General features: G+C 63.8%; 2 protein-coding genes across 2 annotated transcripts in view; one reads left to right on the top strand and one right to left on the bottom strand.

Moving 5' to 3' along the window:
• Positions 1-3132, bottom strand: part of NUP160 (nucleoporin 160) — a 42043-nt gene extending 38911 nt beyond the window's left edge. Inside the window, exons 1-3 of the mRNA XM_068148240.1 lie at positions 2917-3132; positions 2523-2733; positions 701-923 (exon numbers count right to left, since the gene is read on the bottom strand). Of these exons, the coding sequence (XP_068004341.1) occupies positions 701-923; positions 2523-2733; positions 2917-3119 (637 nt within the window). The 5' untranslated portion in view covers positions 3120-3132. The remainder of the gene's footprint in view (positions 1-700; positions 924-2522; positions 2734-2916) is intronic.
• Positions 3133-7729: 4597 nt separating this feature from the next.
• PLEKHG3 (pleckstrin homology and RhoGEF domain containing G3) lies at positions 7730-16107 on the top strand. The gene is given in 16 exon segments (XM_068148239.1): positions 7730-8848; positions 8944-9044; positions 9133-9202; positions 9282-9328; positions 9406-9556; positions 10502-10636; positions 11261-11443; positions 12027-12119; positions 12209-12295; positions 12424-12457; positions 12554-12661; positions 13431-13469; positions 13597-13686; positions 13689-13909; positions 14267-15163; positions 15165-16107. Coding segments are annotated over 16 exon segments (3261 nt in total). The 5' UTR covers positions 7730-8566; the 3' UTR covers positions 15888-16107.
• The last annotated feature ends 486 nt before the right edge of the window (positions 16108-16593 follow it).

Here is a 16593-nt window from a genome sequence, read left to right as displayed (position 1 = left end):
GCTTAAACAGCTCCAGGGATGGGGATTCAGTCATCAGGATTGTTCCAGTGTCTGAGAACCATTCAGGGAAGAAGTTTCTTCTGATGGCAAACCTAAACCTCCCCTGGGGCAGCTTGAGGCTGCTGCTTCTTGTCCTGTCACTTCTCCCTTGGGAGAATAGTCCAAGCCCCACCTGGCTCCAAACTCCTTTCAAGGAGTTGGAGAAGACCAGAAGGTTTCCCCTCAGCCTCCTTTTCTCCAGGCTCAACATCCCCAGGTCCCTCAGATGCTCCTCACAAGATTTGTGCCCTAGAATCACAGAATCATTCAGGTTGGAGAAGCCCTTTGAGCTCATCAAGTCCAACCCTTAACCCAGCACTGCCAGGTCACTGCTAAGCCATGGCCCTCAGCACCACAGCTCCAGGGCTTGGAAACCCCTCCAGGGCTGGGGACTCCACCACTGCCCCACACAGCCTGGGCCAGGCCTTGACAACCCTCAGAGACAAGGCATTGTTCCTCATGTGCAACCTAAAACCTCCCCTGAGGCAACTTGAGGCCATTTGCTCTTGTCCTATTGCTTATTCCCTGCATGTGAAGCAAATATGAGGGAGACACACCCCAAAAACCCCCAAATCAAACTGAAGCAGAGTTCAGAGCTTGGAGGGGGATGATGTCACACTGTGTGGTGACAGGAGGCCATGTTTTTGCTCCTTCTCCTTACCAGGTGCATCATGAGGAGGCAGCTTAAGGACAAAGATCCCTCCAGATGCTGAGGGCAGAGCAAAGAGAGCTTCCCCCTCACTGCTGAGCCACGCAGCCGAGGCGACCGAGCTGGGGGCCAGCCCTGGCACGTTGGGGATGGTGCAGTAGCTGCAAGGATCTCTGAAGTCAATCTTGCCAAAATCTGTGAACACAGACTGCATTGGGCTCTCTGTGATCAGCTCCTGGGGGGGAGGGAAACAGCAGAGAGGAGAAATCAGGAGGAAACAGAAGAACCCACGTGACAATTGAGGAACAGCAACTGCAGCACTGTCAGAACTACAGCACGGTGAGGAGCTCCCCCAGCCCCCTGCCCCAGCAGGGCACCCACAGCACCCTGCCCAGGGAGGGTTGCAAGCTCCCCACACCAGGACACTTCACAACCTCTCTGGGCAGCCTGCTCCAGGCCTCCAGCACCCTCACCCCAAACAACTTTCTCCTCATCCTCACAGGGAACCTTCTGGCCCAGAGGACAAATCTCCACCCAAGAGCTACGCCGCAGGTCAGCTGCTGGGGAGGAAGCCAGCTGGAAGGTAACTGCCCCACCCTGTCAGCAGCTCCAGGAAGAGTAAGAGCAGGAAAAACTCGTGGGTGAAGATAAAAATGGTTTAATAAGTGAAGGAAAGAGGAAGGAGAGGAAAATAAAACTCAACTGCAGGGTATCTGGAAGAAAAAAACAGCTCCATCCCAGCCAAAACTGGCTGCTTGGTCACTCCCAACCCAAAATGGGATGGGTGAAAAGGGAAGAGAGGATAATGGAGAGCCAGGATGGAAAAACCCAAACATGAATTGAAGAGTAAGTGAAGCACAAGCAAATAAAAGGGAGAAGAAAACAAAAGAAGGGACACAAAGGTTGGGCAAATTGATACTCAGCCAGCTCCTGAGCCAAAGGAACTTCCCCCCCAAACCTCTCTTTTCCCCTCTCACTGCTAAGCAGGGTGGCAAGAACCATCCCTGTGGTTAGCTGGAGTCACCTGCTTGGTTATGTCCCCTCCTAAACCACTGCACACCTGCACCCCCCCCAATTCTATTCACAAGAAGTGAGAAAGAGAAGTGACCTTGAGGCTGTGCAAGCACTGGTGAGCAAAAAGGAGCTGATTAGTGAGCTATTAACAGTGTTTTGGTCACAAATCCTAAACATGGCATCCCACAGGAGTTACTGGCATGAAAATTAACTCTCTCCTGGCCAGGACTAGCTCTGCTCTCACCAAAAATCAAACATTCTCCTAGATAAAAGGAACTGTGCAGGACAAAACCCATCCTACAGCAGAGAAAGTTCACTCTGTCTTGTGAAAAAAAACCCTCTCTTGGTCAAAACTAACTCTGTCTCAGCTAAAATTAACTCTACTCTCATCAAAATCCACCCCATTTTCATCAAAATCCACCCTAGCCTGCTCAAAATTAACTTTGCTCTCACCAAAGTTAGTGCTGTGCTGGCTGAAATTAACACCACCCACTACGAAATTCCCCTCTGTCCCCACCAAAAGGAACTGCCCTGGTGAAAATCAACTCCCTCCTGGTGAAATCTAGCCCTGAGCCCACCCAAACCCACTCTGTCCCAACCAAAACTAACTCTCCTGCCCAAAAGGATGGCTGTCTCAGCCGAAATGATCCCAGTCCACAGCAGCACGGGTGAGAAGCAGCACTTCATGCCCTTGCTAAGAGGCACACCAAGGGCCTTTGCTGGTCCACAACGCACTCAGCAGCTTCGCTGAGGGCTCCTGATGGGCAAGAGCAAGACTGGTGGCCGGCGCGGGCGGGGTAGCGGCGGCTGCAGTACTCACGCTGCGGTACATTCGGGCGGGATGCGGCAGGAACAGGCGATGAACGGTCTGCCCGGTGATCAGGAGGATGACCAAGTGGCTCTGCAGCTCGCAGAAGTGCACACCCCCCGGCAGAAACGGGCAGCCTCGGATACAGAGGCGGACGGCGTTGTTGAGGAGGTTGACATCCAAAGATTCTTCCACCAGCTCCACGGTGTCTCCCGACGTGGTCCTGAGGGAGAAAAGCGGGAGGGGTGTGTGAGGATGAAGGGCACAGCGGGGGCAACGAGCGGGCCGAGGAGGTGAGGGTGAAGCTAACGCGAGCATGAGGGGCCCGGGGGCAGGCCGAGGGATCGACGGAGGCTCCCCCGGGGACACCCCCCACACCTAGGCCTGTCCCCGGGCCCACGCTCACCATCGCACGAAGCGATTCCGGGTAACGGCAGCGAGCTGCGCGCTCTCCTGGTAGCAAAACCCCCCGGCGCTGTCTCCGTAACGACCAGCGGGAAGCGGAGCCGTTCCGGGTGGGTTGAAAACCACCTCCTGAAGGCGTCTGGGTGGGGAACGAGCAACCGCATTGAGCTCCAGGCAGCTCCGCTCAGTCAAGGCCGCCGCCATCTTGGCTCCCGCCTTCCCGCCGCGCCCGCGCGGTGCATCACGGGAAGGGAGAGGAGAGGAGAGGGGAAGAGAGGAGAGCGGAGGGGGACCGCGGAGGATAGCGGGAAGGGAGGGGAGCTACGGGGCGGGGGCAGCACGCTGAGGCGCCCCCTGGTGGGCGGGCGGGGGAGTGGCAAGAGGTGAGAAGAAGAGAGTCTGGGAAGGATGATAGAGGGGAGGATTTGCGGAGAGGTTTTGGGGAGAGGGGTGTCTGGCGAGAGGGTCTAGGGAAAGGGTCTTGGGGAGTGGGATTTGGGGAGAAGGGAAAAAGAGTTTATGGGGAAAGGAGGCTCTGGGGAAAGGGGTTTGGGTAGGAGGATGTGAGGAGGGGATATGAGAAGGGGTTGTGGGGAGAGGGTCTGGGAACAGGGAATCTGGGAAGAGGAACAAGGGAGAGAATCCTGGGAGAAGGGTCTAGGGAGGAGATTGGCTAGGGGGATACAGAGAGGAGGATAGGGGGATACAGAGAGGAGGGTAGGGGGAAGGGGGTTTCAGGAGCAAGATATGGGGAAGGATGTTTGGGGAGAGTGGGGTGTGAGGAGTGGAATACAGGGGCAAGGTTTTGGGAGGGGTATAGAGGAAGAGGGATATAGGATAAAGGAGGTTTTGGGAAAGGGATATGGGGAGGGGATGTCTGGGGAGAGGGAAAGAGGAGGGGCTGTGGGGAGAGGGTGTAGGAAAGGGAGGACTGGAAGGGGGATGTGGGGAGGGGGTTTAGGGAGAGGATCTGGGAACAGGGAAGTCCTAGGTGGGGGTCTAGAAAGCAAATCTGAGGAGGGAGTTTGGGGTGAGGGGCAGAACACAGGCTATGTCTTAGGGAGCTGGAGCAGCCCCATGTGCCCCCCAGCAGCAGCTCCCACCCTGGGGCACACTGGGTGCTGCCATCCACACTGCCAGTACCCACGGGCACACCACCTTCCCACACCCACCCAGCTGGGCACCGTCATGCCAGCACCCACAATGCCAGCCACCAGCACCCACCTGTTCCCCATACCTCAGCCTACTGAAGGTGTCAGCACCCACCTGCCTGGCACATGTTGGCATGCCAGTGAGGGTGACGGGGATCCCTGAGCCCCACCAGCCCAGTGATGCCACACAGTCCCGCCGTGATGCCATGAGGAGTGGGTGCCAGGGGCAGCCAGCCTGGAACAATCCTGCCTTTGAGTGGGAGCCTGGTGCCAGCGGCACAAGGCACCCAGCCACCCGCCGGCAGAATGGCCCTATTCTGGGGGTGGCAGGTGCCATGGGGCACCAGGATGTCACACGTGGGCTGGGGCGCTCTAGTTCCACCCCCCGATTATCTGGGGGGAGATCGAAGCACCCCGGGTTGCTCTGGGGGCTGGTGCCAGCTGTTTTTGTGGACAGAGGTGGTGATGAAGGGAACACTGGGGACATCCCTTTGCTCCAAGGGGAGGGTGTCACCTGCCGTGCCCTACATCTGCCCTGTGGCAGTGATACCCGGGTCGAGGGGTGCCCCCCGTTTGGTGGGAACCCACACACTGCCCATGTCCCCTCAGGGTGGGACCCTAAATGCCGCCTGTGGTTGGGGCAGGGACCTACCAGCGTGCCCACGGTCCCTTGGCCAGAGACCTAGAGGTGCCCGTGGCTGGAGCGGAGTCCCCGCAGGGTGCCCCGGTGAGCGCAGGCTCCCCCATTCCGTGCCTCAGGGCACCCCGGGTCAGTGCCAGCGCCATGCTGGGACCGTACTGAGACAACATCCCTGCCCGGGCTCGTTGTGGGACCGTTCCGACACCGTGGCCGGGACAGCTCCGGGACAGTGGCCAGGACTGCATTGGGTCTGTGCTCGGTACCGTGTTCGGGAGACTCGGGACTGTGCCCGGGACTGCACGGGGGCCGAGAGCGGCCCCGCGTCCGGGACTGCAGCGGTACCGCGTCCGGGAGCGGGCGGGGGACAGGGGCGATGCCGGAGAAGCCCGGGCGGGGCGGTGGCTGTCTCCGCCCCCGGGGCTCTCCCGCCGCTTCCTGCGGGCACGGTCGGGACGGGCCGGGGCGGCGGCGGCGCTCGGTGAGTCCGGTCCCGAGGTGCGCCGGTGGGAATGCGACACGGCGGGAACGGAACCCAGGATTCCCCCGTGGGGATGGAACGGTGGGGCCCGGTGGGGAGGGGGATGTCGATCCTAGTGGATCAGAATCTGGGGGTCCCAGTGAGTCAGGAGTCGGGGGACCCCGGAGGTGCCCGGTCCCGTGAGTGGTGGTGGTGTGGGAACCGTGGGTTCCGGTGGAACGGGCGCTTTCGGTCTTGGGTGTGCCGGTGAAGCAGGATCCGTGGGGCCCGGTGGGGCGGGAGCCGTTGCATCGCCGTGGGGCGGGAGCTATGGGTCCCAGGGAGCTCGGTGCTGGCGGTGCCGTCGGTGCCGGTGGGGCTGGCACCGTGTGTCTCGGTGGGACAGGAGCAGTGGGTCCCCTGAGGCAGAAGCTGCGAGTCCTGTGGGGCAGGAGCTGTGGGTCCCATGGGGCAGGGGCTGTGGGTCCCATGGGGCAGGGGCTGTGGGTCCGGGGGTACCCAGGGCTGTGGGTCCCATTCGGCAGGAGCTGTGGCTCGGGGCGGGGTGGGAGCTATGGGTCCCAGTAGGGCAGAAGCTGTGGGTCCCATGAGGTGGGAGTTGTGGGTCCCAGTGGGGCAGGAGCCGTGGGTCTGGGAACTGGGGGTGCTGGGGGACACCCTGGGCTGGCAGCCACAGGGCTAGGGGCAGCCCAAGGAAGGGGGCGGGGGGTGCGGGGCAGAGGCTGTGGCACACGGGGTGACCCCGGGGTGCGCGCCGGGGGGCTGGGATTGGGGGCGGTCCTGCACTGGCATGAGGGTGCCCTGTGCCCCTCCGGTGGCATTTGGTGACTCCCAACGCCGCGGGTACTCAGAGGCTTTGGCAGCCCCGCGGGGTCGATGCCACCACGTCCTGTGGACTCTGCTCCAGTGTGGTGGCCAGTGCGGTGGTGTGGGGTCACCCTGCTGTGACATGGGGGGGGACCCTCATCGTGCCAAGCCCATGAGCAGGAGCAGCAACAACCAGCTTGTGCCCGTCGCTGGGCACCGTCGGTGCCAGCCGCTGCCGGGAGCGGCGGCCTTGTGCCCGAGCGAGCCATGGCAGCTGCGGGCTGGAGGCGGCTGCCACCTTCCCAGTTCCCAGGGCCTCTGGGAGCTGTGGAAAACTGCTGGAAATGGTGAACCTCCTTCCCATATATGGCTCTGCCGTGCTGGCTGTGCTCCGGCCGGCTGCCCGCTGCAGTGCCATGCCGTGCCGTGCCATGCTGTGCCGCGTCGGGACCCTGGGAACGCGCCGCGGGTTATGTCCTGTACCCCCATTTCCCGCTCTGGCATGTGGCACGGGCTTGGTGATCCCACGGTGGGGAGAAAATTCAACCTCTCTCTTGTTGGTGGGCACAATCGCAGCCCCTGCCTCAGATTTCCAGCGGGCACCGTGCCGGAGCCCACCGGGGTATCCTGGGGGGGGGGGGGGGGAAGGGGGGGGGGGGAAGGGGGAGGGGGAGTAGCCCGCTGAGGTGACTGGGAGCACAGGGGTGAAGGGCACCCAGAGGTGGGATTTTGGAGGGGTCTGGCCGGCAGCGTGCCCACCGCGGCGGTGCTGGGGAGTGGGTAAGAGGATAACCCCACCCCCCAGCTCCTGCCACCCCGTGCCCCGGGGGCTGGGCTGGGGGTGGCGGGCGAGTGGCCACGGTGACGGTGACGTGGGGCCAGCGCCGTAATCCCGGCTCGTTGAGCGGATTAGGGTGGCCGGGGGCGGCCAGCGGGGACGAGCCACGGTGCCCGCAAATCTCCGGCTGGGCATCACATGGGGGAGCCCCTGGGGTGCCAACCTCCCAGTGATGGGTATTGTGCCACCTGGGTGTCCACGCTTGCTCCCTTGGTTATGAGTAGGGGACCCTGCTGGGGGAGATGCTTGGGGTCTGCTGGTTGGGATGGGGTTGGATGCCCACCCCGCCTCCCAGTGCCAGGGTGTCGCTGGGGTTGGATCCTCCCCCCAGTGCCAAGGGGGGGCTTGGTCCTCTCAGCCAGGGTTCCTGAGTACTAGAGTGACCAAAGAGCTGGGTGCCCCTTATGGTGCCAAGTGCCCATGGGGCTCAGTCTCCTTCGACAGAGTCACTGTGGGACTGGGTGCCCCCCACAGTGCCAAGGTGCCCACGGTGCTTGGTCCCTTCAACCAGGGTACCTACATGTCTGGGTGCTCCTGCCGGTGCCAAGGTGCCCATGGGGTTCAGTCCCCTTGGTGAGGATCACTGTGAGTCTTGGTTGCCCCAGTGGCAGTGTGGCCAGGGGGCTGGGCGCCCCCATGGTGCCAAGATGCTTGTGAGGCTGGGTGCCCTTGGCCAGGGTGCCTGTGGGGCTGAGTGCTCTTCTAGTGCCAACCTGCCCAGGAGACCTGCATGGCTGCGGGGCAAGGCTGAAGAATTAGGGGGTTGGGGGGTGTGCTGCTCCCCAAATCACCCACAACTGGGGTGCCAAAGGGGCGCCCCAGCTGTGGCAGCACCTAGGTGCCCAGGCTTGTGGCACAGGCTGGTGGGGGGGGGTGTCACCAGAGTGGGATTTCAGGGGTGCCCTTGGCTTGCGCGGGAAAGCGGCGGGGAGGGCGGTGGCAGCGGCGGCAGCGAGCACGGCACAGCGGGCACGGGGAGGAGCCGGCAGGAACCGGCCGGACCGGTTGGGTGCTGGCACCCCCAGTGCCGGGGGGCTTGGGTGGCAATGTGCCACCGGCACGTGGCCTGGCTCAAGGTCACCGTCCCCGTGGTCACCACCCCCTGGGACGAGCCGGCTCGGTGGCCTGCCGGCGGTGGGATGCCCGTGCCGCTTGGGCACTAGTGGGTGGGTTTTGGGGTGCCCCAGCCGATTGGGTGGCACCGATAGGTTTCAGGGTGGCCCGGGAGGATTCTGGCGCCAGGGGGGAGTGGTCGGTGCCCGGAAGGGTGAGTCGCGGCTGAGCTCACCGGGAAGGTGTCCTGAGGGCGTGACAATGACGCACGGCCCCGCTGTGGGGTGCCAGCCGGTGGAGGGGTTTGGCACTGGTGCCGCTAGTGGCACTGGGGCACCTCCTCTAGTAGCCTGGTTCCTAGCTCCTGGGGTGCCATCAGCTGGCGCTGGGGTAAGGTGAAGGGGGTGAACCTCCAAATCCCCGGGTCCTGATGGATGGGGGACTTTGGGGGTGGGTTGTGCCAGTATCCAGCTGTGCCCACCCACAGCTGGGCATTTTGGAGGTCGAGGAGTGTTGGCATCCCCTGACCGCAAGGGTTTGGCCATCGTGTCGACCCCCTTGGCACTGTGAACCCCCAAACACTGCCCAGCCTGGGGGGGGGAGGGGTTCTTGACACCCCTTAATCATGCCACTCTCTCCCCTGCAGACCCACCCCGTGCCCCACCGGTGCCAGGGGATGCCGGCATGCCGGTGCCCGCCTGCCTGCAGCTCCCTGCCCTGATCCCGCTGTCAGAACCTGGCTGTGCCATGGAGGACCCGGCCGACGCCAGGGCTGAGCCGTGGGGCGAGGGGCTGCACAACAGCAACAACAACGCCTCCCCGGGGGGGTGGCCAGGTGCCCGCAGTGGGCACGCCCTGGCACCTTTCGGTGGCCCCACGGCTGAGCCCAGTTACCTGGGCAGGGTGGTCCTGGAGATCGTGGAGTCGGAGCGCACCTATGCCCGGGACCTGCGCAGCATCGTGGAGGTGAGTGCCAGGGGGGCACACGCCCTTGGGTTGGGGTCAGGGGGGGCCCAGTTTGTCGTATTGGTGCCACCCATGCCAACTGTGGTGCCTGGCAGGGTTACCTGGGCAAGATCATCGATGCGGAGGAGCCGCTGCTGCGGCCGGAGCAGGTCAGCGCCCTCTTTGGCAACATCGAGGACATCTACGAGCTCAGCAGGTGGGTGCCCCTCTGCCACCCACCAGGGTGGGCACAGCTGGTGCCTGTGGGGCTGCCATCACCCCATCCCCTTTATCTCCCCTCCCAGCGCCCTGCTGCAGAACCTGGAGAGCTGTGCCAGTGACCCTGTGGCTGTGGCTGTCTGCTTTGTCACCCGGGTAAGAGCGGGCACAATAGTGGGCAGAAAGGGGGGCACGGGGCTGTGCCAGGTTCTCACCACACTCCCCATGCCTACAGAGTCAGGAGTTTGCCATCTACACCCAGTACTGCAACAACTACCCCAGGTGAGTTGGGGGATGCGGTGGGCACAGGGTTGGGCACAGGGGTGGGCATGGGGGATGAGCCCTCTCTGTGCCCACAGCTCGGTGGCAGCGCTGGCAGAGTGCATGAGGAGCAAAGTGCAGGCACGGTTCCTGCGGGAGTGCCAGGAGAGGCTGCGCCATGCGTTGCCCCTCGGTGCCTACCTGCTGAAGCCTGTCCAGAGGATCCTCAAGTACCATCTGCTGCTCCAGGTGAGCTGGTGCCCAGCGTGGTGTGGGTACCTGGTGGGGTACTGGCACCCAGCACAGTACCACGTCGTGGGGATGGGGCAGAGCATGAGTTCTTGGCACAGTTGAAGCTGCTGGTGTGGTGCAGGGAGCTGGCAGAGCCAGGGCACCTGGCATGGCATATTTCCTGGGGCAGTCCAGGTACTTGGCCTAGTGTGGGCACCCAGTATGGCACAGTATGGGCACGTGGTATGATGTGAGCTCATGGCATGGTACAGGTGCTTGGCTCAGCCTAGCGCACAGCATGGCAAAGGCACCCAGCATGGCACTTCTCCCTGGCACAACCTGCTTCCCCAGCATGGCATAAGTACCATTCCATGGCACAACCTGGTTCTCTGGCATGGCAAAGGCATCCTTCCATGGCATAACGTAGTTCCATGCCATGGTAAGAGCACCCTTCCCTGTCTAGCATGGCACATGCACCCTTCTGTGGTACATGCAGCCTTCCCTGGCACAATTACCCTTCCCTGCCACATCCCAGTCCCCTTCCCTGGCACAAGCACCCTTCCCTAGCACAATCACCCTTCTCTGGCACATCCCAATCCCCTAGCCTGGCACAAGCACCCTTTCCTGGCACAAGCACCCTTCCCTGGCACAAGCACCCTTCCCTGGCACATCCCAGTCCCCTTCCCTGGCACAAGCACCCTTCCCTGGCACAAGCACCCTTCCCTAGCACAATCACCCTTCTCTGGCACATCCCAATCCCCTAGCCTGGCACAAGCAGCCTTCCCTGGCACAAGCACCCTTCCCTGGCACATCCCAGTCCCCTAGCCAGGCACCATCACCCTTCCTTGCCATGAGCACCCCTCCCTCGCACCTCCCTCTCCCCCCCCGGGCATAGCACAAGGCCACGGCCGGGCACCGCCGGCCCGGTTGGCAGCGCCATGGCACCGTGCCCTTGGCTGGCAGGAGATCGCCAAGCACTTCGAGCACAAGTCAGGGGAGGACTACGAGGTGGTGCTGGAGGCCATCGACACCATGACCTGCGTGGCCTGGTACATCAACGACATGAAGCGCAAGCACGAGCATGCCATCCGCCAGCAGGTGGGCACCGGCCGGGCACCGCCCTGGCACATGCAGGGAGGCCCTCCTTCCCCCTCTGCTCTGCCCTGGTGAGGCCACACCCGGGATATTGCCTCCAGTTTTGGGCTCCTCAGTTCAGGAGGGACAGGGATCTGCTGGAGGGAGTTCAGTGGAGGGCTGTGAGGATGCTGAAGGGACTGCAGCACTGCCCTGTGAGGAGAGGCTGAGCCCTGGGGCTGTTCAGTCTGGAGAGGAGAAGACTGAGAGGGAATCTGATCAATGCCTATCAATAGCTGAGGGCTGGGGGTCAGGAGGGAAGGGACAGGCTCTGCTCAGCTGCACCCTGGGATAGGGCAAGGGGTAATGGATATAAACTCCAGCACAGGAGGTTCCACCTCAACAGGAGGAGGAACTTCTTCACTGTGAGGGTCCCAGAGCCCTGGAGCAGGCTGCCCAGAGAGGTTGTGGAGTCTCCTGCTCTGGAGCCTTCCAAGCCCCATCTGGATGTGTTCCTCTGTGCCCTATGCTCCTGCTCTGGCAGGGGAGTTGGACTCGATGACCTTCAGAGGTCCCTTCCAACCCCCAACCCCTAACCTCCTGTCATCCTGCGATGCCTTGCCTTGATGTTACCCATGCCCCGTGCAGGAGATCCAGTCCCTGCTGCTGGGTTGGAAAGGTCCAGATCTGACCAGTTACGGGGAGCTGGTGCTGGAGGGCACCTTCCGGGTGCAGCGGGTCCGGCACGAGCGCTCCGTCTTCCTCTTCGACAAGACCCTCCTCATCACCAAGCGCCGCGGGGACCACTACGTCTACAAGAGTCACATCCCAGTGGGTGCCAGCCACTGGGGACACTGGGAGGGTGTGGGGAAAAGGGGCCCAGGGTGGGCCCCAGGGATGATAGGGACTGGGAGGGCACGGGAGGACCAGTGGGTGCTGGGGAAAAGGATCCCAGGGTGGGTGCCAGGGATGAGGACAGGAAGGGTGTGGGGGGACTGGTGGGTGCTGGGGGCAGGGGTCAACAGAGAGAGGAAGATTGGGAGCTGCCAGGGGTTGGCAATACTGGGAGGGGATGGGAGACTGGTGGGTGCTGGGGAGAAGGGTCCAGAGTGGGTACCAGGGATGAGAAGGACAGGAAGGGTGTGGGGGGACTGGTGGGTGCTGGGGAGAAGGGTCCAGAGTGGTACCAGGGATGAGGGAGATGGAGGTACCAGGGATGGGGGACCAGGGTGGTCTGGTGGGTGCTGGGATTGTGGTGGGTGCTAGAGAAGGGAGGGCTGGTGGGTGCTGAGGACTTAGGGAGGCCAGTGGGTGCCAAGGATGGGGCTCTCATGGGTGCTGGGGGTTTTGTGGGTGCTGGGGATGTGGGGAGTGGGTGCTGGGGGGGGAAGTCTCTGACAGCCTCTCCCCCCAGTGCTCCTCACTGATGCTGATTGAGAGCACGCGGGACTCGCTCTGCTTCAGCCTGGCACACTACAAGCATGGCAAGCAGCAGCACAACCTGCAGGTGAGGGGTGGAGGGCACAAGATGGGGCAGGGTGGTACCTTAGGGACCCCCCAACCGGCCTGATGCCCCCCTTCCTATCCCCTCCCCAGGCCAAGAGCGTGGAGGAGAAGCGCATCTGGACCCACCACATCAAGAGGCTCATCCTGGAGAACCACCATGCCATCATCCCCCAGAAGGTGAGGCCACAGGGGACACGGCCACCACACTGGCACCAGTGTGCCATCCCGATCCTGGCATGGTGAGGAGGGGTTGTAGCACCCCAGTTTCACCCCCACCCCATCTCTCCGTCCTCTCTCCACCCCAGGCTAAAGAAGCCATCCTGGAGATGGACCTGTTCTGTGAGTGCCTCCACCACCACCCCACCGCCCCATCCCTGCCCTCACCTGTCCCCAGCATGCCCCTCAGTGTCACCACCCCCACCCCTGTGCCCACAGACCCCCCACGCCTGCCCCGCTGCAGCCCTGAGCGCCTGAAGAAGAGTTGGTCCTGCCAGCCCCTGGGGGACACCGCGCCCGAGCTGCGCCAGGGCCGCCGCCAGTCTGGTGAGAGCCACCTGTCCCCAGTGCCCCCACTGCTGCCATCCCTCCCCCAGGACTGCATGGCACCCATGCCCACGGGGTGGTGGCATGGATGGGTGTCCCTGTCTCCAGTGTCCCCACCGCTGCCACCACCATCCCTCCCCCAGGACTGCATGGCACCCATGCCCACGGGGTGGTGGCATGGATGGGTGTCCCTGTCTCCAGTGTCCCCACCACTGCCACCACCATCCCTCCCCCAGGACTGCATGGCACCCATGCCCACAGGGTGGTGGCATGGATGGGTGTCCTTGTCTCCAGTGTCCCCACCACTGCCACCACGGACTGCATGGCACCCATGCCCACGGGGTGGTGGCATGGATGGGTGTCCCTGTCTCCAGTGTCCCCACCGCTGCCACCACCATCCCTCCCCCAGGACTGCATGGCACCCATGCCCACAGCGTGGTGGCATGGATGGGTGTCCCTGTCTCCAGTGTCTTGGCATCCCTATCAGCACCACCCACCACCACCCCTTCCCCAGGGCTGGGTGGCACTGGTGCCTGTGGGTGTGGTGGGCACTGGGTGGTGGCCCTGACAGGTGCCTCTGTCCCCACAGAGCCCTTCCAGTGCCACGTGGAGACAGTGCCAGGCTGGCTGCATGGGCACCTGGGGTGCAGGCAGTCGGGTGGGGAGCTGGGACCCCACCTGGGGCAGGGACCTGGGGATCTTGGTGGGTTTGGGAGCCGTGGGATGGCATCACCATCACCCCATTGGGATGCCCAACTTCTCCCCACAGAGCCCACCAAGCAGATCCTGCAGCACCTGGGTGAGCAAGGTGAGCTGGCATTGCCACTGGCACTGCTGGGGTGGGCACAGGGTGACCAAGGAGTGCAGGGGGGAGCATTTTGGGGTGTTGCCTTCCCCCCTCCCTGACCTCCATTTTTCTCTCTTCTGGTTGGCAGGGCTCAAGGTAAGGCCATGGGCTCAGGGTGGGTTGGGGGTGCCCAGTGCCTCCCAGCTCTGGCATACTGCTTGCTGGGGGCGGGGGCACTGGGCACTGAGCCTGGCACTGCCCCCCCATCCCCTGAGCAGCATGCAGACAGTGATGGGGCTCTACTGGAGGTGGGGGACAACCCCAAGCACCCCCCAACCTGGGCAGTAGCTGAAGGTGTGATGGAGGAGGAAGAGGAGGAAGAGGAAGAAGCTTTGGGCAAGAACTGCCAGGAGGAGCTGCCTGGGCTCAGGGACCTGCTGGTGGAACCCCAGGAGGTGCAGGTACCCACTCACCCGCCCTGCCACCCCAAACCCCAGGGAAGGCACCCAGTGCTACCCAGAGCGCCCCAAATCACCCTGGGGCACCCACTATGGCTCCCATGGCACCCAGCATCACTCCCAGGGCAACATATATCACCCTAGGGCACCCAGTGTCACTTCTAGGGCACCCAGTTTCACTCCCAGGGCACCCCACATCACTCTTGGGGCACCCACATCCCTCTTGTGGCTCCCGAGACTGCTGCAGAGTCCTCAGCCTTTGCTTGGCCAGGACTCACGTCCAGATTGGGAGAGGTCCTCTCCCAGCCCATGACACCCCTTTGACACCCCCTGTGACACCCCACTTTTGGTCTTACCCAGGCTGGGGGGCACCTGCTGGCACCAGAGGGACCCAAGCGGCCGAGCAGCTGGGGGCCGGGGAGCTGTGAGAAGGTCAGTGCAGCCCCACAGCCCCCACCCGGGGGTCTCCAGGGACCTGGCGCCCACCCCCCCACCCCTCAACCGGCTGGCAGCACGGGGGAGCACCCTGAGGGGTCAAGGGCATCCGAAACCCCATCTTCAGCGGGCACCCCGGTGCTGCCCGCGGAGCCAGAGCGTGCCGCGGAAGGGTTGAGCAGCGAGGAAGAGGAGGAGGAGGAAGAAGAGGAGGAGGAGGAAGAAGAAGAAGAAGGAGCTGCTGGCAGCATCTTGCCACCATCGGTGCTGGACCAAGCCAGCGTCATCGCCGAGCGGTTCGGCGGCGGGGGCAGCTTGTCCCGCCGCAGCAGCCTGGCTCTGGCCAGCCGCAGCGGCAGCGCCCTCAGCTTGGACGGGCTGTGCCCCGCGGAGAGCGGGGAGCCCGGGGGGTCCCGCAGCACCGTCCCTTCCCCCGAACCCCTCGCTGGAGCTCGCCGGGAGTCGACGCTCTCCAGCCGGGACCGCTTGCTGCTGGAGAAGATCCGGAGCTACTACGGGCACGCCGAGAACCACGACGCCAGCTTCAGCGTGCGCCGCCGAGAAAGCCTCTCCTTCATCCCCAAGGGGCTGGTGCGCAGCTCCGTCACTCGCCTCAACGCCCTCCCGCGCCCCTCGGCCACCCCCTCTCACCCCCGCAGCCAGCCGGCCCCGCTGGCATCCCCGGAGGCGTCACCGGATGAGCCGTGCCAGGAGAACGGGCTGCAGCCCGCCGAGCCGCTGCTCATCGTGGAAGAGGATGATGATGTGGCCACCAAGCCACCAACCGGGACACCCCCACGGCTCCTCCTGACGCCCCCCTCACCACCCTGGCACCAAGGTGTACCAGCTGGCACGGCAGTACAGCCTCCGCATCAAGAGCCGCCGCGCCGGTGGGCACCGGCGCCCCCCGCTGCAGCTTGAAGACGGGGACCCACACCTTGGCACCCCCTCGGTGGCCGTGCCACACGACGAGGGGCTGGCGGTGACCCCCTCCCCGCTTGCCCCCCGCAGCCCTTCCAGCCCCGTCGAGGCCGAACCCTTCGCCTGGCCGGACGTGCGGGAGCTGCGCGCCCGCTTCGGCGCTCCCCGGCCGCCACCGGTGAGCCGCAGCCGGTCGGCACCCGAAGGGCCCTGCCGCGGCGGGCGTCCGGCCGAGAAGGAGCGAGGCGGCGGCCGGAGCCGGAGCGCCGAAGCCGGTGGAGGTCCTAGCGCCGCTCCTGAGCCGGCACCGGCGCGGCACGGCAGCGACGGGGCGCTGTGGGTGGCAGCAGAGGCTCCGCTGGGTCCGGGCCAGCGAGTGGTGGTGTTGGAGAGGGTGCCGGCGCCCGGCGACACCCCTGCCTACGTGCAGATCCGTTCGCCCACCACCCGGGAGAAGATCTGCTTGAAGGCTGTGGTGGAACGGTGCAAGGCTTACCAGGCTTCCGAGGAGTACCGGCGGCGGTGCCCCGAGCCCCACGAGGCCCCCGAGCCCCCCGAGCCCCCTCGGCACGGGCTGGTCAGGGACCTGCGGCAGAAATTTCAGACCCTCGATGCTCACAGCTAGGTGGGACTGTGGGGAGGGGGGGACTGTGGGGTGCCCAGGAGCAGGGGCACCACATGGACCTCCAGCTCAACCAGAAGGAGTACCTCATGGACCCCCCCAACCTGCCCAGGAGAAGGGGCACCACGTGGACCTCCAGTTTATCCAGGAGGAGCAGCCTGTGGGCCTCAAGTCTACTTGGAAGAAGAGGCAGCCCATGGACCCCCAGCTTGCCCAGGAGAAGGGGAACCTTGTGGACCTCAAGTATACTCCAAAGAAGGAGCACCCTGTGGACCTCCAACTTGCCCAGAAGAAAGGGCACCACGTGGACCTCCACACTACCTGGAAGAAGGGTCAAGCCCTGGCCCTTCAACATGCCCAGGAAAAGGGGTACCCCTTGGACCCCCAGCTCACCTAAGAGAAGGAGCACCCTGTGGATCTCCAACTTCCACAGAAGAAGGGGCACCCACAGACCCTCAGCTTGCCCAGAAGGGGTACCACACAGACCCCCATGCTACCTGGAAGGAGGGACAACCTCTGGCCCTTGCCCAGGAGAAGGGGCACCACGTAAACCCCCAGGTCACTTAGGAGAAAGAGCACCCTGGAGACCCCCAACCCACCCAGGAGGAGCATGCGCTGGGTCTCCAGCTTAGATGGAAGAAGGGGCCCCCCATGGACACCCAGGTTGCTTGGGAGAAGGTGCACTTTGGGGACCTCCACCTGCTCAGAA

The sequence above is a fragment of the Melanerpes formicivorus genome, unplaced genomic scaffold, assembly GCF_026170545.1.
Source record: "Melanerpes formicivorus ecotype bairdi unplaced genomic scaffold, bMelFor1.0.p_v2 SCAF_16, whole genome shotgun sequence".
NCBI classification, from domain to species: Eukaryota; Metazoa; Chordata; class Aves; order Piciformes; family Picidae; genus Melanerpes; species Melanerpes formicivorus.
Note: the sequence above shows the minus strand (reverse complement) of the source record. Positions and strands in the feature narration are given on the sequence as shown.